Genomic DNA, 20,440 nt, shown 5'->3' with positions numbered 1-20,440 from the left:
ATTTTAAAAAAAAATTAAAAGAGAGTTGAAATAGAGTACCCAGAGAAGGGCCCCACCACTCTGGATGGAGATCCCGACCTTGCTGCAAAGGAGGACCCAGCTGTGGTTCACTGGATGGCAGAAATGTCTCTGTGGTATCATGCTGGTAGAACTGGCTGGAAGCATATCCTCTAGGATGCAAGGGAAAGCTGTTCACAGAGACATGTCTCATGGAGGCATTCTGTTGCAAAACCATCCAGGGGGACTTTGGAGGAAAATGTGGTTTGGCAGATGCAGCTGGGCACTGCACACTGCCGAAGCCGGGGTTGGCTCTGTGCACCATGGGAAGCAAGCAAACGAGAACTAGGAAGCAGAACACTTTTCCTCCTGCAATTTCTCTCTAGTGCCCTCTGTTGGAAAGACCTATTATTGTGCCAGCTGGCAAAGGCAAAACATTTAAGGGCCCAGATCTATTTTCACACAGCAAGCAAAAAGTATAAATTTGGAACTTTGAATTAACAGACCAGTAACTGGCGGACTGACCCAGTGACATTTTGCTACTAAGTTTTCTAAAGCTTTATCCGTTATAGCCATATGCCTTAAGCCCAAGAAACTTGTTGGCAATTGCTTTGTATCTACATACAAAATCTTAAATTTCTCACCTTACAATGCAGGAATCTGTACTTGCCCCAGTCCCCCATGGAACCACAGCTCAGCTAGTTCTGCATTTTCTCTGATGATCTGAAACAATGATCCCACTTCTGGTACTGATATCTATATCACTTGGGACTCTAAGGTTGTGAATTACAGAATCCAACTTGAACTAGGTAATGGGGGATATACATTTTAAGAATGCAGAAATATTGCACAGAAGCCATATGAGTCAAGTTTCTTTTTGCACAGGAAGTGATAGAAATCAAAGTATTAAAACGGCTTAAGCGATAAATAGAATTCTCTAGTTCACATAATTCCAGTGATAAAGCCAAGATGATATGTGTTTGAAGCTAGACACTCAAAAGATATCATCAGGATTTAGTTTTTCACTTCCTCTTGGCTCTGCTTTTCTTGGATTCACTTTAGCCTCAGGCATACTTCCCTCATAGTGGTCCCCCAGTGCTAAATTATTTGAGCTTAAGATACTCCGTGTGAAAAAAAGTAACAACAGCACTAGCAACAAGAACAAAAACTACCTTCTTAAGAGTTCCATCAAAAATCCCATAATGAAGTGATATGAACCCAGATTGGTGACTCATAACAATAAATATCTAAGAGAGCGTACAACCACTGCGAATAGGGGAGGAAAGAAGCAAACAAAGCTGTCTGCCTCAAACTGTATCCCAAGTCTGGAGAGAAGAGCAGTGGGTGGAAAAAATAGCAACAGGGAGGAGAGTTGTTCAGTCTCTATATTTAAATACTTTATTTTTGAAATCTCAAGAACTTTACCAGTGTGATACTTCTTTCCTAAATTTCACTGACAATTATAATTTTCCAAACTGGGTGGCACAGAATTATATATAGACCGTGGTATTTGGTTTACCCACACACCAATTTTGTTTGTTTGCTTGTTGTGGTAAAAAACCATATAACATAAAATTTACCATTTTAACCATTTTCAAGTGCATAGTTTATTAGTGTTAACCATATGCACCTTGTTATGCAATGGGTCTCTAGAACCTTTTCATCGTTTCAAACTGAAGCTCCAAATCCATTGACCAATAACTCCCCCTCCCTCTTGCCCCTAACAACCACCATTCTATTTTCTTTTTTTTTTAATTTTTAATTTTTTTAAAAAAAGATTTTATTTATTTATTTGACAGAGAGAGACAGCACAAGCACAAGCAGGGGGAGAGACAGGCAGAGGAGGAAACAGACTCCCCACTGAGCAGGGAGCCAAACATGGGGCTCAAACCCAGGACCGGGATCATGACCTGAGCTGAAGGTAGACATTTAACCAACTAAGCCACCCAGGTACCCCACCATTCTATTTTCTGTTTCTTAGAGTTTGACTAGATGATTACAATATTTTATTAGAAAGTTATTATTTCTCTCTTTAAGATAGTTTTCAAACCAGCATGCCTCAAGACTGAATATTTAGAGAACACACTTTTGAAATACTGTCAAAGGACAGTATGAGTTTACTTGTAATATTTTGACTTTTTTTAAGTTTTTTTTTTTTTAAATTATTCAATTAGGAGAGAGAGTGTGTGTGAGAGTACAAGCGGAGGGGAGGGTTAGAGGGAGAAGGTCAGAGGAAGAGGAAGAAGCAGACTTTCTGCTGAGCAGGGAGCCTGACCTAGGGCTCGATCCCAGGACTCTGGGATCATGACCTGAATCAAAGGCAGATACTTAACTGATAGAGCCACCAGGTGCCCCAGATTTTGACCTTTTTGCATACATTATTAAGAATGTATCCAAGAGACAAAATCAAATACACTTAGAAGTATATTAAATCTTATATATTATACATATGTGTGTGTGTGTGTATATATATATATATAGTGTAAATATATATATATATATATATATATATATAAAAAATATCAAATCCCTCATGATGGGGTTCGTGCCCTTATAAGAGAGCGCTCATGCTCTGTTACTGCCACTTGAGAGTACAGCAAGAAGGTGGACATCTGCAAGCCAGGAAGAGAGCTCTCACTAGAAACCAAACCCTGATGGAACTTGATGTTGGACCTTCCAGTCTCCAGAACTACAAAAAAATACCATTTCTGTTCTTTAAGCCACTCAGTATAAGGTATTTTACTATAACAGCACTAACAGCCTAAGACATATGTATTGATTGAGTTTATAGTGAGGCTCTTTGGAGGTAAAGATAAATGCCATCCCCTGCCCTCAAGGAAATTCCAGTCTCGAGAGCATTTGGCCTATACACAAAGAAATATGATGACTGTAGCAATGAAGGTGAGGTTGAGGGACAGATATAAAGGATAGTGTCATTGACTCTACCTGGATGGCACAAAAGAGTCTTTACGGAGAAATCATGAAATTTATTTTATGCTAAGTGGAAAAAGTATACAAAATCACCGAGACACGAAACCATATGATGGGCTTGGGTTAGGAGGAGTGGAACAATAAAATATTTCCTTAAGAGCTTAGGAATAGGAGTGCCTGGGTGGCTCAGTGGGTTAAAGCCTCTGCCTTTGGCTCAGGTCACGATCTCAGGGTCTGGGATTGAGCCCCGCATGGGGCTCTCTGCTCAGCAGGGAGTCTGCTTCCCTTCCTCTCTCTCTGCCTGCCTCTCTGCCTACTTATGATCTCTGTCTGTCAAATAAATAAATAAAATCTTAAAAAAAAAAAGCTTTTAAAAGAGCTTAGAAATAATTTAACTCTCTGGGAGTTAACCAGAGTTGACAGGGTTTAAATGTGATAATTTAGATATAAATTCTTCCCAGGCTGACCTGACAGTAAACTGAATGATGTATTAACATATTTAATGACAGTGTCAATCAAAAGGCCACATTTTAAAAACTATCAGCCTGGGGTGCCTGGCTGACTTAGTAGAGCACGTGACTCTTGATCTCTGGGCTGTGAGTTCAAACCTCATGTTGGTTTGAACATTAGAGATTACTTTAAAAAAAAGCAAAAAACAAAAATGAAACAACAAAAAAGAGGTCTTTAAAAAAGTAATAAAAATAGGGGTGCCTGGGTGGCTCAGTCATTAAAAAGCATCTGCCTTCAGCTCAGGTCATGATCTCAGGGTCCTGGCATCGAGCCCCACATCAGGCTCTCTGCTCAGCGGGAAGCCTGCTTCTCCCTCTCCCACTCCCCCTGCTTATGTTCCCTCTCTCGCTGTGTCTCTCTCTGTCAAATGAATAAATAAAATCTTTAAAAAATAATAAAAATAAGGGGCGCCTGGGTGGCTCAGTCGTTAAGCGTCTGCCTTCAGCTCAGATCATGATCCTAGGGTCCTGGGATTGAGCCCCACATCAGGCTCCTTGCTCAGCAAGAGGTCTGCTTCTCCCTCTCTTACTCCCCTTGCTTCTGTTCCCTATCTCGCTGTGTCTCTCTCTGTCAAAAATAAATAAATAAAATCTTAAAAAAATAATAAAAATAAAAATATTGGACTCTATGCACTTTTTGTTTGTGTGAATGGCACTGCAATAAATATGATCCTGCATAGAGGTTCCATTTTGGAGTAGAAGTGCCAGGAAATATTTCCAGAAGTAGAATTATTATGTCAAGAGGTAAGATACCACTACCAAATTGCTTTGGGATGTGTAAATTATACCACTAAACCACCATAGGGTGCCAGCCCCACCACAGCTTTCTTGTGTGAAGAACTATCAATTGAGAAATTTTGCTGACAGACTGATTCAAACAATACATGAGAGATCATACTATGTCACATTGTGTTGAGAGAGAAAAATAGTATCATTACAGTGTTCAGTATCTCTGATAACCAGTAATGTTTGCATGTTTTTTATATATATATACATATATATGCTTTATAATGTTTCTTTATTGTTAACTATATATTTACGTTCATTGCATATTTATTGTTACAGAGGAGTGTTATCTCCCAGAATTCATGTTAAAGTCCCAACTCCCTTCAATGAAAAGGTGACTCAAAAGACAAAATTACTGTTTTATGTTTGAGAAACTGAAAGATCTTTCATTTGGTAAAATAATCCTAAATTTTGAGTAAAGTTAAGCAAAACATTACAATGGCAAAATGAATATGAGTTTATGTTTCTAAAAAGGTAGTCTCTTTGTGGCGTTTTGTCTCTCCTGGTTCAAATTCATGACCGTGAGATCATGCTCTACCCACTGAGCCAGCCAGGCACCCCTCCACACATATTTCTAATACCCTTTCCCTGTGGACCTCCTGGTCTCTGTCAGCTCTTTCTGGCTTTCTACTCCCATGGTCAGCATTACTATTATATCCCAATATTCAGTTCTCTTCTACCTAAGGAAGATTGCATTTCCCCCAGTGGCTTGAAATTACATCTGGCCGTGACTTGCCTTGGCAAATGAAATGTGAGTGGAAATGACCTGTGTAACCAACTCTCCAGCCCACTGTGGTAAGGGGTGGTGGGGAAGCACGAGGTAGTATACAAATGCCATGAAATCAAAACAATCTGGGATTCTGAGGTTGGAGAACAGCTGTCTGGAGAATAGCCAGGAAATACAAGAGACTTTGGGTGAGAGCAGGATTTGGGATTGTTTGTAATCACAGGATGACCTAATCTATCTTGACCAATCTCTCACTTTCTCTCATATGCTCATATGCTCTCATATGGCTGCTTTGCAGCAATGATTAGGCTTAATCAAGACCCATGGGTGGCCTTCTCTGAAACCACGATTAAAAAACCAGATGATTTTCCAGTAAAAAAAAAATGTAGAAATTTAAATATTTCTTAACCTCAAGGATCTCAGTCATAGATTTCCCTCTGGAAATATTTTGTCCTATCTTCAGTAAAGATAATCTAGGTGATAAAGATAAGTCTTCTTAACCCATTCCGAGTTGCCTGTATCTTTTACTTTCAGTAAACAATCATGAGAGGTCAAGTCAATAACATCTGTGTTCTGGCCTTTACCTCTTCTTGTGAAAAATCCAAGCTCTTATATGTTTGAACATATTCTGATCTGGGGTACATATGATAGCTATTGCCACCCAAAATTTCGTATGTATTTAGTAAGGAGTAGGATTTAGAGAGTCCATTTACATCTTACCTTTTAAATTTCAATGAAGCCCCTTTTAAACAGAACTAGTACTAAGTCCGTGACGCTCAGCATTACCTTGGCCTAAATCTGGGTTTCTAAACCTCAGCACTACTGACATTTTGGGCAGGGTAATTCTTTGCTATTGAGAGTGCACTGGAGATGTGGAGCAGCATCTCTGGTCTCTACCCACTTCCCTGCAAATAGCACACCCCAGTTATGACAAACAGAAATATATCTGGACATTGCCGATGTCCTCTGGGAGGCAAAATCACCCCTATTGGAGAATTACTGGTCTAAAATGAAGGTATATGTTTGTGATAGACATTGCCAACGATGGTAATTTAAAAATCTAACTTTGTAAACAATTATCAAATCCATATTAAGAACAGACACAGCGGATATTTTAATGAAAGCAATGGTCCTGCCATTCTTTATTTCTAACAATAATACATATTTACAGAAGGGAAAGAATTGTACATTTTAAATTCTGATCATTATGCAGATTTGTTGTTGCAATTGAATAATAAAAGAACAAATCTCTTAATGATTTTTTTTAAAATAACTTCAATGTTCAAAGGTACAAATGATGATATCATAAACTTTCCATAGCGGAATAAGCTCATTTCAAAATGAAAGACACTTAGCACCAGGAAAAGAAATGAAGCAACAAAGGATCTCCTAGGAGATCTGATCTGAAGCTCTGTTTATCATAGATGCACTATCCAATTTTTCAACCCACATTTTAGAAACTTGAGGAAAAAGCACATGAAGAAAATCTCTGTAGGTTTTTGTTGGGTTAGAAGACTTTAGCTTTTAAAGAGTAACATGTGAATTAGTTTTTCCCTTTATAAGGCATTGAAAAAAAATGCATCTTGAGGTGCTATAAAGAAAATGAGTGAAACTTTGTTAGTAGTCAACAGCTTCAAATACTGGTTTTCATGCCCCCCTTCATTGAGAAATAATTGACACAGATCAGTGTATAAGGTTTAAGGTGTACAGTATGATGGCTTGGTCTGTGGTTTTCCCTTTTTAAAACAATGAATTATAAATTCCTTTTTATAAAAGGTTAAAGGCACAGTGAAACAATGAATATTTGCACTTCACCATTTTAGAACTCAAAATAATTCAGAAGGCAAAATAATTCAGGTGGCCAGCACCTCATTTGTCCTGTAGGTGGCAAAATTATCCTAAGAGGAATCCAGGGAGAGGTTGCAGATTCGCTGCACTGAGGTTAATAGTGGTCGGTGACTTTTTCAAGCTTTACTTAAAATCCAGGTTTTAAAGTTCTGAAATTTTTTCAAGTTTTACAGATTTAAGGATGCCTTTTGTGTAGCTCTGAACTAACGAAGACTTATTTTCTGGACAGTCGGTACTCAAGCTCAATAAAACATTGTTTTATTTTTTAGGGATTACATTTTTAATCTGATTATCTTTGAAAAATTCCTCTCTTTTTGCACTTGTTATCCAGCGGGTTTTGCTTTATTGGATAAACCATCCAAATTGCAGGACAAGAGCTTGTGAAACTAAAAATCTGTTCTTACTTGTCTGCAGCTGTGAAAAGCAAGCTTGAAACCAGTATTGAAAAGGAAGGGAATAAGGCTCCCCAGATTTCATCTGAGTTTACCTTTTTCTAAATACTTCACAGTGGATGGCAGAATAGTAATCAAGTCTTTAAAGAAGGAAAGGATAATTTATTATAAAAAATTGGGGGCACCGTGACTATGACTATATTTATGTGTAAGGAACTAAGTTCATAAATGATGACAATTAGAAAGCTAACTACGGCCAAGTATTTTATCCTCAGTTGTTATCACTAGTCTTCATAGCTTCCTTTGCTTGCTTACACTACAGAGACGTCATTCTGCATCCTGGATGCGTCATTAAAGAGCCAGACATGAAAAACAGAGCCATCAGATAATCACTAGCAGCAAGCACTGACTCTATAGTTATTTGAAGAACTAAGACTAAATGGGGGTTAGAAGGGAGAGAGTATAGTATGTTATACCAGTATGTTCTGGACGTGCTGACATAGTATGACTTCTGAAAACAGAGAATGGGAAAGGTAAATGGAAAAATTTTAATTGTTTCAGTTATCAAATTGGTGGTGGTTATATTAGCATTGTTATTCTGAGGCTGCTGCATGTGGAAGGTAAGTAAAGGAAATGAGTAATTGTGGGATATTCTAACTCTATCATGCCCTGTATATGTTCTTGAAAACCAGGATTCTCAGTATAGAAAATGGAAATACAGTTGTAATAGAAAGCATTAAGAAAAACTCTGTAGTACTCAGTTTGATTTGGAAGTTTCACCATAAACTCACTAAGTGTTTCATCTTACTAAAAAAAAAAAATAGAGATTTCCTAGCTCTCTCCTAGAAACAATGGCCACTCTAACAGCAATGAGCATTCTCAGAGCCCTAATTATGGTTTTGAAATACCATTTCTTACTGAAAGTAACCAGGCTTCTTAGAGAAATGGCTCATTCCATGTCTGGGGCAGGAAACACACCAAGTTGAGCCTGGAATATCTTGTCTTCCAGATAGCAAGGAAGGTAATAAAGACAGTTAGTGTAGTGTCAAAATGACTCAGAGACAACTTGGTGAGGCTCCCAATGGCAAAAGATGGGGACAATTTGAACTTAAATAAGGTAATATTTGAAATAGGGTTGAAGCCTATCAAATACGTTTGAACCCATGAGTTCATAACACTGGAAAAATAGTGATCTCTGGAAGGTAATTGGAAACAAGTTTATTTCTTGAAAATTAGTAAATGAGAGGAAAATATAGATATTTAGTTTCCCTTTCTTGTACAAACTTGACCAGTGGTAAACCAAATAGTGGATGTAGGAAAACATCTCTTTATAAAAATGTTCTAACTAGGGCGCCTGGGTGGCTCAGTGGGTTAAGCCGCTGCCTTTGGCTCAGGTCATGATCTTGGGGTCCTGGGATCGAGTCCCGCATCGGGCTCTCTGCTCAGCAGGGGCCTGCTTCCCTCTCTCTCTCTCTGCCTGCCTATCTACTTGTGATCTCTCTCTGTCAAATAAATAAAATCTTTAAAAAAATGTTCTAACTAATAAATGAAAGAGAAATGATAGAATTAGAATATCCTCCAACTCACAATAAATCAGTGAATGGATCTAGGCATTGAATATCAACTTCAGCTGACATCACAAATAGAGAGAACCAGACTTGTGTGCTCTCTGGTGAAAGAACACACCATAACCTATAGTCTTGCCAAAAAGGACTGAACCTGAGTCTATTCAAACATCTAGATCCATGTGTCAATATCCAGAGGAAAGAGGAACATGCTGAGTACCATGAGTACATAGTCAGCAAAATACAGATTGTGGGAAACTATAGGTCATGAGACGAAGCTCTTCAGTAAATTCTAAGGAAAAGAAAGAAGGGAGAACCTATAGGTTAAAAAGATGTAAGAGATGTAGCCAATATAACAATTTTAAGTGGATAAGATTAAAATATAGTGTGCAGAGATACACACTTGGGTAATAATAAAGAAATGCAAGGAGGTGGTTATAATGGGTATCACTGTAGTGGTTACTTCTGTGGAATTTGGGAAGATGGTTGATAACTTTGACTGGACACACAGAGGATAACCAAGTGGCTGTCAGAGTTCTAAAACAGTGTTTCCTTATAATGATATAAAAAGCTAAATTTTGTTTGGTTTTCAGTATTTATATTTTGTATTTTTTCTAAAGGAAAAGAAGTAAAAAAAATCAAAGCCCTTAGGGTTTTCCACTAAAAATTATGGATGTGAACACTTCTACTATAAATATCAGGTTCTTAAGAAACTGCCTACATTGTAGAAATATTTCTAAATAATAAGCTACAAATATTTGAAAAATATAATATTAGATTCTTATTGTGCATAGTTATAAAATTCAAAGAATTAAGTATACATTCCTAACACAAAATTTATTTTGTTACAGTATTATGTTTTACAATGTGGTTAAGTGGGCTTTGTTGACTTCCAAAATTTTCCTTTTCTACTCTATTACAAGCTACTCATATTATCCTATTAGAGATTAGATGTGCACTAGAACAGATTTTCTATTTCCTTGAATGTCCACACTTGGTTTTATTCTCCATCTTTTTACAAAGAACAAAGATTAGTTATCTTGCTCAACCATGATAGTAGGTATTAATATGTAACATTACACACAGTATCATTCAATTTGCAAATAAAGACCCTTCACCCACATATCCTGCCTTATGTTCTCTTACATATATTAATGGCTGATGGAGACTACTTTTTGTTAAGTTTCTAAAAAACTCAAGAACGTAAAACAGATTGAAGCCATCAAAATGAAAGCAGTTTTAAAATGCAATATAACAAGAAACATGGACAAACGTGTAACGGTGTTGAACATTTTCACCCATCGGACATTGACAATTCCCCTCCACTTGTTCAAGCAGCATCTTAACAAATGGTACAAGTGTATGGTCTCCTTCTCTTCCCTTTTAATAAAATTATGTGGTGTTTGAGTGATTCACATATTCCAGGAGTGACCGGTCTAAGACCCTTCGGATAAGAGCTTCTTCAATTATATTAAAATCCTACAATAAAGAAAAATAATTAGAAACATATAATCAGAAATGATAGTTTTCAGCAACTGGAGGATAAGGGTCAAGGCAGTGCCTCATTTGGCAGGAAAGTAGAGCCCTGAACTTGAACCAGTCCAAGTTTCCACAAAAACTATCATAAATACCCAGGACTTCTGTTCTGGGGCTAGTGCATTTTCTATTTAATTTTACTGCCTAACAACTAACTCGTTATTTTCATAGTAGAATAGTCTTGATTTGGAATTTAAATTAGTAATTTTAGTCAACATTATAAATCGCAGTTACGGTGCTATGTTCCAAATAAACATGTAATACAGAGTAAAGTCAAGACATTCCTGTAGAATTCACCAATCTCAGCAGTACTACTGAGTATCTATTTCTGAAAAATATGTTGAACACAAAACTCTCTTTTTCCCTGCCTCCCTATGGCCAAAATGGCTTTCAAAACTTTAAGTCAGCACATTCTGTAAATAAAACAAAAACTATTAAGAGCCCTATTCTCTGCAATCCATCTCCTCTCCTGCAATAGATCGAACAAAAAGAAAAAAGTAAAATCCCTTTTGGAAATCCATTCTAAAACATAAAAGCATAAAGGCGAATCAACAAAATCCAAAGGAAAGCCATAAAGCCCAGAAGAGCACAAGATCTGGAGTGAATCCTGGCTTTTTTGTAGGCAATTATTAACCTTTAAGCTTAAGAGGTTTCCGGCTAAGTGAGGACAGTGACACAACACTCACTTCACAGCAACTGCTGTAAGGAATAAAATGAGACACTATACTTAAGGTGCACAGTTTAGTACCCAGTAGCTTGGGAAACCAAAAGTCCAAACAAACAACATGGCTTCCACCTCACTGCCACATCCAAGTGGCATCCAGTTTTGAGTGGGCGAAAAGGAGTCTCATCAAAGTCACTTCCCCCTGACCAGTCCTGGATCATACTTTGGAAAATCCTGAGAAGAACGGACTGAACATGAATAGCTGGGACAGATATGAATCAACCTGGTTTTTAGAACATCTCATGGAGCGAAGGTAAAGAGGAAGCGCTATGGGTTGTAAAAAATGAGAACCTACAGACCAGAACCAGCCTCTGCTGAGTCCGTGTGCGTTTCAGGTTCCCAGAAAAGACATTGTTTGAGCACCTGTGCTGTGGCGCCTGCTCGGCTCTTCAAGTGGTCCTAGTACCTCCATTTACCCTAACGTCCTTGCCCAAGCCATGCAAATCACTTTACACACACTGTCCCATTTAATCCTCAACAAGAGCTTTGGGGATGAAGTGCTTTTCCTCTCCTCACTTCACAGATGAACAGACAGGCTCCATGGTTAAGTACCTTGCCCACAGTCACAGAGCTGTGACTGAGACAGAGCTGTTACTCAAACCCAGGTCAGAACCCAAGCTCCTTGTGTTGAATCTGAATACAGTGGGCAGATCAGAAGGCAAGGAGACATTTTCAAGGGACAATCTTCAACAATTATTAAATTCTATCTTGAAATTGCATAAAAAGACAGTCAAAAATCATGTGAAAATTACATGCAAAGTTAAATTTAGCTCTTAACACTTCATGTATTTAGACAGCGGTGACAATAATAATACACTACTTCACAACATGGCTATGAAGGATTTTCCTTCCATAATAGGAAATACCCCTTTGCTGAAAGGGACTCAGGAGACAACACATTACCCTCACATGGCAACACATGGAGCAAAGCAGAACAAAGGCTACATTAACTTTTCACTTGTAATTCTCATTCCTGATCATGGGAAATACAGTCATAAGTTAGAACTATTCATACTACATCTAACTTTTCTTCTATCCTAAAAAAAAAAAAAAAAATCTTGGGTTAGGGGAGGGAGCATGGGAGGAAAGGCATCAAAAGGCACAAACTTCCCCTTGTAAGTTAAATAAATACTGGGGATGTAATGTACTACATGAGGACAATAGTTAACACTAATGTATGGCATGTTTGAAAGCTGGTAAGAGAGTAAATCCTAAAAATTCTCATCACAAAGAAAAAAAAATTTTGGTATCTTTAGGAGATGATGGATGTTAAATTATTGTGGTGATAATGTCACACTACGTGAGTCAAGCCATTGTACCGTATACCTTAAACTTACACAGTGCTACATGTCAACTGTTTCTCAATAAAACAGAAAGACAAAAATGGTTAATATAATGAGATTGGCCATTAGTTGGTCGTTACTGATGGGTAGTTACTGATACATGGGGGTCCGTGGTACTGTGTTGTCTCCTTTTGTATGTTTATAATTTTTCATAATACAATTTTTTCAGCTTAAAAACATTCAGTAGACACGAGTTTTCGGTCTATGGAATTTAAATAAAAAATGAGGCTTGTATGTCTTACTACACCGATAACGCCGTATCTGTTTTTAGCCATTCAATACACTATAATAGCAAGAGGCCGAACAAAGTGAGCCATTTCGTTACTGATGTGATTTTATCTCATCTCAGCTACGTAAGTTTTCAACTTCATAAAAATTAAAACTATATATAGGGAGGGGCCTAGAGTAGAAATTAAAATAATTTGAAAGTGAAATCTAGTACCTTATACAATAACTAATTATCCAGATCACAAAGAAAATAATTTCGTCTAAGGCAGATGATATCAATAGTCAAATTTATAAACATTATATTTTTATAATTTCTTGCTTAATGCTAATACTTAACTTCAGGTCTATACATATTTTTTTCTGCTGTAATTTTATTCACTTGGATTTAAAAAGGTAAGCTTAAGGCACAACAAACAGAAACATAATATAAAAGTAAAATAATGTACTTACTATGAAATCATCATAAAACAAAGTGTGATTGACTTGCAAATGTCTTATTAAACTGCCACTAAAGCTGCCTGGATTCTCATTAGGTAGTAAACGGCAAAGTGGACAGAACTGGAAATAAAGAAAGTCAGGAGTTCAAGACAGAATTTAAAATAATCAGTGTCGGAATTAAAAAATTAAATAACCATTCAACAAAATGAAATTTAACTTTATGAATCTACTGCCCATTTCTCAGCATAATATTTAAAAACTGCATAAATATTAACAATATTAACCAAATAAAATTGCATTTATTTCTTCAAATGCATTTCCTGTACTTAACAGTATAGCTATTTATTTCATATTTATCAATCTATTATTTAAACAATATTGCAGTTAGTAGATGTACCGTAACTTGCTTAATTAGTTGCCTCCCTTTTTAAATACTTAATGGCTTTAAAAAAATAATCTTTTTAATTTTCAAGTATTTATAAACTCAGGAGAAATTACAAAAATAATGCAAGATTTCCCATGACTCCATCATCCAGCTTCCCCAGTGCTAATACTTTGTAAGCAAAGCAGTACTTTACTGAAACCAAGAAATTAGCAATTAACTAGACTACAAACCTTAGTTAGATCTCACCAGTTTTTGCATGAACTCCATTTTTGGGGTGTATGTGACGAAGACTCTGGGCACCTGGGTGGCTCAGTCGGTTAATTGTCTGCCTTTAGCTCAGGTCATGCTATCTGGGTCCTAGGATCAAGCCCCATGTTGGGCTCCTTACTTGGTGGGGAATCTGCTTCTCCCTCTCCCTCTGCCCCTACCCCACATGCACCTGTGCTCTCTCTCACTAATAAATAAAATCTTTAAAAAATATATACTACTTTATTACTATTTTTTTTTTACTGCTTTATTACATTTTAACCTAGGGTTTTTAAAATTCTATTTCTTCACATTTTCCTTTTTTAGAATATGAGATGCAGCACCATTACTGACAGCCAGGTATGTGTTAGGCATTAAATTAGGTGGTATTCTCATCTGATCCTCACCAACAATCTAGTGAATTAATTATTATCCTATTTCTTTCATGAGCTCAATCTCAGAAAGAAAAAAAAATTAGCTTAAATTCATACCACTGTATATCAGAACTGGGATCTAGGCCTTCTAATAGACAATTCAACATTCTTTTCATATTATAATAGAACTTAATTTATCTGTCTGGATGGTAACATCTCCCTTTAAATTTAAAAGAGGCCTTCTTATAATTCTTATTGTTTTATGGGGGTCTCAGTTTCAGTATGCTCAGTATCTAAACATAGTTCAACTTCCAAATCTTGCTTTACTCCATTAACCTTTGTCTTATTTTGAATAGAATCACATCACTGAAGTTACTACTGCTTTACAGTCACTTACGATTTTCTAAAGCTCTAGCTGTCTTCGTTACTTACCAACATTGGCTATCTCCAAGATAGCAGTTAATCTACCCTGAGACCCCTAGGCGGTAATGAGAACATAGCTGAGACCAAGAAATATTTTAACAAAAAATCAACATTAATTTTTTTGTGATGTGAAGGGGCACTAGTATAGAAATTTGTTCACTCAGTACTCTTTATGGTGCCCTCGACTATATGCTGTGCACCTGGAATATGGAAACCAGTGAAGACACAGTTGTGCTGCATGACCTGTGAAGTCAGAAAGCCTTCAAATCCCAGCACCAGCTCTTACCAGCTGTGTGTCTTACTTCAGCACATGAACTTCCTTCTTGGGTCAAGTGGAGATACCACCACCTAACTTGTAGAGTAGTTATGATGTTTGAAGATAATGTCCTCTAGGTGCCAGGTACATATTAGGCATTTAATAAATACCGTGTGTTTACTACTGTTTGATCCTTGTTTCTGAAGAGCTGGAGCTCCATGAAGGAAGAAAGTCCATGTGTCCTATTCACTCCTGCATTCCTAGGCCCGGGAAAATAGTTTCCAATTTCATCTCTGCCTCTCACTGACTTGGCCTCGGCAAATCATTAATCTTAACCTACAACAGGAGACTTAACTCTGCTTTGCAGAGCTGTTTGTATATTTAAAAGATGTCATTTAACATTATGAAGCTCAGTCATTCTATTAGCTCAGTCCTTGGCACAAATCATAAATGGTTGCTATCGTTATCATGTAAGCAGACACTTTCAATACTGCATAGCAAGTGCTATACCCAAGATGTTACACCATATATTCAAATGTTATACTCAAAAAGGCAGTTCAAGACCTAAAAAAGGAATCATGAATTTTGCCCAGGAAATCAGGAAAGGCATCAGCCAAGCTGCTGGTAACTGAAACGAGTCTTGCAGAATGAGCCAGCAATGCCAGAGTGAGAAGCATCACTGGCAGAGAAACTAAAGTGGGAAAAGGACAGGCTTGCTTAGGGAATGGGGAAAGCTCTGGGAAGCTGAAGGTAGGGCATGTTGGGGGAAGTGGTAGGGGACGAGTTTGGAAGGATAAGTTGGGACCAGTTCTGCTCAACAGATATTTGAGCACCTATTAGGGTTTCTGGAGGACCCATGTCAAGAGTCAGAGGTACAGAGATGCTAAGCCCTGATCCAACTATTAAGGAGATTCCAACTATTAAGATAGCTAGAGCTTTAGAAAATCGTAAGTGACTATAAAGTGACTATATAGAGAAGAAGAAAGATACAGAAAACCTGGAACTTTAAGCCAAGTAGTTTTTGTTTTCAGTCTGATGTTGACAGGAAGTAATGCAGACTTTGGTCTTCTGCTGCACATAGTATTCATAGTATTTAGTTGTGTAACTCAAGAGATTTCTTCCAGGACGACACTGGAAAACAACAGGTGACTATCTGTACTACTCTAAGGATTTATTTTGTGTCCTAAATCGAGGGATCTGACCTGAGGGAGGAGAAAGAAATGGTAAGAGACTGACTAATCATAGCCAAGTACCTCAGTATTCACCTACATTCTCACTAACATTGCCAGTTTGCTACCATCAGCTCATCCTTTATTATGTGCCTCCACTCAATGCTTCCAAGGCCATGATACTCGTATTAGGAATCAATCAGTGCACAGTGTATATTCAAAGGATGCTGACCTCATCTCAGTATGGACTTTATCTGGTGGTGAACTCCACAGGTGAGAACAGCTACCATACCAGAAGTTACCACCAACTTCAATCCTTCAGAACATTTATTACAAGGAAAACCCAGTTCTATCTATGGTTTAGATTAACCTCCACAGCAACTATCTGATGGCTAGTGCCATTTGGGGAAGAAATTCAAAATTCCTAAATCCAAAAAAAGAGAAAAGAGATATGCGCTAAAATAATTACAGGCAAATATGTAACCAAAATTAAGGTACCAGATTGCACACCTAATTTAGCGACAGTCTGAAAGCAAATTTAATAAAGATTTTTCTTCCTTCCAAAACATTTATGCACATACACTCCCACAGCCTAGTCAACTCACAGATATTCTAAATACCCACAGAAATAAACCACTGTGGGGCAGGTGGCTCAGGCTCTAGTCACCATAGTTTATGTTCCAAACCAATGAAAGTCCCGTCCCTTCCCTTAAGAAATGAATCTTGGGAGGAAGGCAGAAAATAAGAGACTATTGGAATGCTTGAATCTGGGTGAATGGAATTATGTTTTTCTTTAATATCTTCTTTTTCATTATCACTATAGCCACCCATGCGCTAGGTTCTCCGCCAAGAGGTGGGCAGGCAGTGTTGAACAAGGAAGTTGAGTTCCATGACTTCATAAACCTGACAGCTTATAAGGAGAGACAGATGTGAAATGAACACATGATTACAAATTGTGATAAATGAGAAAAAAAGAGGGGAGGAAAGCAAGAGCTGAAAGTAACTTGAATATCATGGAGGGCTTCCCTGAGGAAGAAAGATTTCAGCAGAGTTCTAAAGGATGAATAGGAGCCAACCACTGAAAGAAAGAGCACTCTGCGGAGAGAACAGACAGAAAGTGTGGCTCTTGCTGAAACATTTCCTCTCTCCAAAACAAAATACCAAATTTCTCTCAAAAGTGGTTTCTCAATTCAATCTGAAGCACGCTGCTTATGTCACTGGTCTCCTGTGAGTTTAATATTCCACAGACACAAATTTTCAAAAAAAAAAACATGGCAGGGGTGCCTGGGTGGCTCAGTTGGTTAATGAGTTTCGGCTCAGGTCATGATCTCAGGATCCTGGGATCAAGCACCGTGTAGCGTCAGAGCTCAGGGAGGGAGGGGTCTGCTTCTCCCTCTCCGTCCGTCTGCCCCTCCCCCCACCACGAGTGCTCTCTCTCTGATGAACAGATAAATCTTCAAAAAAAATAAAACATGACAGAAATAATTACTATGTGACACAAAGGAGCTGTCCGTTCTTAAAGCTGCATTTAAGAAAAGTCAAAATTCCTTCGTGTTCTTAGTCGTGAGCAGCTCAGAAAAGATTAGTTGCTCAGGGTTCGATCTCAGAATTATCTAATTTTATCTAGAAGGCAAAATCACTTGCTCAAATCTCCAACTGTCATGAAACTTCTTACACCAGATTAAGTCAGATGAGGTCACTGATCTTATCTGTAAGCAAACCCAACAATCCAGCCCCTCAGAGCAATAATTCCTTGCTAACTTCCACACCAATCCAGAATCAGCCTTGGATCTAGGACTTCTCCTGGGGTGTTTTCGCCAACATGTCCCCACTGGGCATCCCTAAGCATGTGAACCCCAAATATACCACAGTATCTACTTCCAGCCTTTACATAACCGAAGCACATATCCTGAATTCTAGTGGTTCTAGATCCTTCAGAGTGACATGTGGCTCAAGTTTCTACTCAAGGATAAAACATTAGCAGGAAAACTGAAGGTTTTCTGTTCTAGAGACCACCTCTAGACAGCCCTCATGGATTACAGAACCACAGATTTTGTGAACAATCTGCTCCTGCCCCAAGGCCATGACAGCATCCTGGTCCTTTGAAATTCACCATTTCACTCCCCTACCCTTCCAGCTTGGGTTCCCCAACTGCAAGAGTACATGGCTTCCTCAAAATCTCCACTAGCCTTGGTTTTATGTAGTTCCTAAAGTGGTAGTAGCCCACCATTAACCCCTGACTCATTCACTGCTACCCTGTGAAAAGGGCATCATTATCATCCCCATTTTACAAATGATGAAAGAGAGGCAAAGACACTGGGATTGGTACCAAAGTTTATCTCCTCCAAAGCCTAGGTTTTTGACTATTAATTCTATGGCCAAACCAATCCCACCATTTCTGGTTTATTTCTTTCCTTAGATCCACTTTCTTCAGTGTCCTCTATCACCTCTAAATCAAGGAAGACCTAGCTTCCATGGGCCACCTTCAATCTGATGGTCAAACTGAGCAGCATGGGGACTGGGATTCCTGCTGGAACAGGTGCACAGTACCAATGGCCAGCCCAGTACATGACCTGCCCCAGAGTGCAGTTGCCATGAAGCCCAAGACCACAGTCCCAAGCACCTGGTGTTCCTCCAGCCAGAGCAGCACCTGGGTACTAGTGGTTAGGGCTCAGGTTTTCTGGCTAATACCTTCTTAGGGTTGCTAGGAGGCAAAGGAGCACTTAGAACTCAGTTAAGTGGTCACTATTATTATGCCATCCTAAGGCTTTCTTCTAACTTCCTCTAGCTCCCCAGGGATCTGTCATAAACAGCTCTGTAACCCAGTTCCTCCCACAGAGAAACTGCAGCAGTAAAACCCCATGATAATCTCCCTTGCTCTCCCAACCCACATCAAGCCATTCTAAGAACCAAAACCCCTAAAACATTAGGATCAGTAACAAATTCCTTTGACTGTACTGTGTGGCTTTTCTTGGGAACTTTCTAGTAGAGCACAGGGGTTCACCATGCTCATGGGCTAGACTACTGTATTCAGATTGGCTCAGCTATTTTCCAGCTGTGTGAACTTACAAGACTTAATTAACTTCTCTGAGCCTCAATTTATCATTTGTAAAATGGAAGCAATCACACCTATCTTCTAGGACTGTGAGAACTATCCTTGTTGGTAAATTATCTATCTATCTAGTATAGTAACTATGTTTCAATCTCATCACTTTCCAGGAGGATTTTATAGAAAAAGAAAATCCTTAATACTCAAAATAAAAAAAACAAAACTCCTATCTATACTAACCACACACATACACGTCTTTGTATACAGATATATACGCATGCATACATATATACAAATATATACATGTACATATTTTTAACATAAAACATTTTATATCTCCTAAGCCTTTATTTTAATTTTAAAATAAATGTACCCAGTATAAGCCAGGTTAAGGTGAAAGTGGTTTACTCTTAAACTATAGACAGAAATATAAATTGACACAACCTTTTTGGAATGCACTTAGAAGCATATTTCAAAAACTATTAAAAAGTTTGCAGTTTCTTGGTCCCAGAAGATAAATCTAAGGAATTTCCTCTTGGGGAAAAAAGTCTAATAGAAGGAAAAATTCAAATGTACAAAATGAATTAAAATCCTAAAATTGGTAACAAGTGTACAAAAAATAGTAAAAATGGTTAAGTAAATGAGGATGTACCCAGAACCACCCTGCCTTCCTTCACAACTATACAAAAATGAAAATTAACAAAGCCACACTGCAAAGTAGAACTAAAATGCCAGGCTGAAAAGAAAAAGAAAGGAAGCATCATAATAAATTAGGAAATGATGAGCAGTACATATGGGTAAATACACTATGAAATAAAACAATAAACTGAGTAAGATGAGTAACTTTCTACTTTTCTAATTTCTAATTAATTGTCATGATATCCCTATTTGTGTTATTAAAAAATGTTTTTTACTTAGGATGTGACCACGGTTAGTATACCTAAGTTGGATCTTAGCTATGAATTTTGGATCTCCTTAGTTGATTATGCCCGTAATTATGTGTAAGAGAGAATGTTTAAGTTCATAAATGAAAGAATGATTGCACATTAGTAATTCTTGCCACTTTCAATTCAACACCTTCTCATATCATTAACAGTCTCGGAATTATCACAACCTTAAAAAAAAAAAAAAAAGGAATTATCACAACCTTGACATAAACTATCCTTTAGAACTATGAGTAGAAGCCTACTCAATGATTTCTAGCGTATATTACATGTAGACATTACAGAAATGTCTAGTAACGAAATTCCTTACCACAGACCTCCTTTCTGATCTGTGATGAGTAATACAGTGATCCAGCAAGCTTTCTTCTTCCAACTCCCTCTGACAAAATGGACACACACACCTGGAAATCGCACAGAATACAAAAATTACTAACACTGTCGGCTTTTCACTAAAGGTAAAAATAGAATGTACACAGATCTAGTTCCCAGTCCTTGTTTTTTCCGATTTGACATTATTTTTCCATTCTGATAATGGGCAGATGCCCACATTTTTTCTCTTGAGAAAAGTTA

The 20,440-nt window shown here is 37.8% G+C and overlaps 1 protein-coding gene across 2 annotated transcripts in view; it reads right to left on the bottom strand.

Annotated features, from left to right (window-relative positions):
- Positions 1 to 6,068: 6,068 nt before the first annotated feature.
- The window catches only part of RNF125 (ring finger protein 125), a 33,926-nt gene continuing 19,554 nt past the window's right edge, over positions 6,069 to 20,440 (bottom strand). The window contains exons 3-5 of one of the 2 annotated variants that reach the window (XM_046025279.1): positions 20,188 to 20,271; positions 13,037 to 13,144; positions 6,069 to 10,234 (exon numbers count right to left, since the gene is read on the bottom strand). In XM_046025279.1, coding sequence (XP_045881235.1) covers positions 10,148 to 10,234; positions 13,037 to 13,144; positions 20,188 to 20,271 — 279 coding nt within the window. In that variant the 3' untranslated portion in view covers positions 6,069 to 10,147. Of the gene's footprint in view, positions 10,235 to 13,036; positions 13,145 to 20,180; positions 20,272 to 20,440 lie in introns of both variants that reach the window. The other variant, XM_046025278.1, reaches the window with a different exon arrangement.

The sequence above is a fragment of the Meles meles genome, chromosome 12, assembly GCF_922984935.1.
Source record: "Meles meles chromosome 12, mMelMel3.1 paternal haplotype, whole genome shotgun sequence".
Classification (NCBI taxonomy): Eukaryota; Metazoa; Chordata; class Mammalia; order Carnivora; family Mustelidae; genus Meles; species Meles meles.
This window is presented reverse-complemented; position numbering and strand designations above follow the sequence as displayed.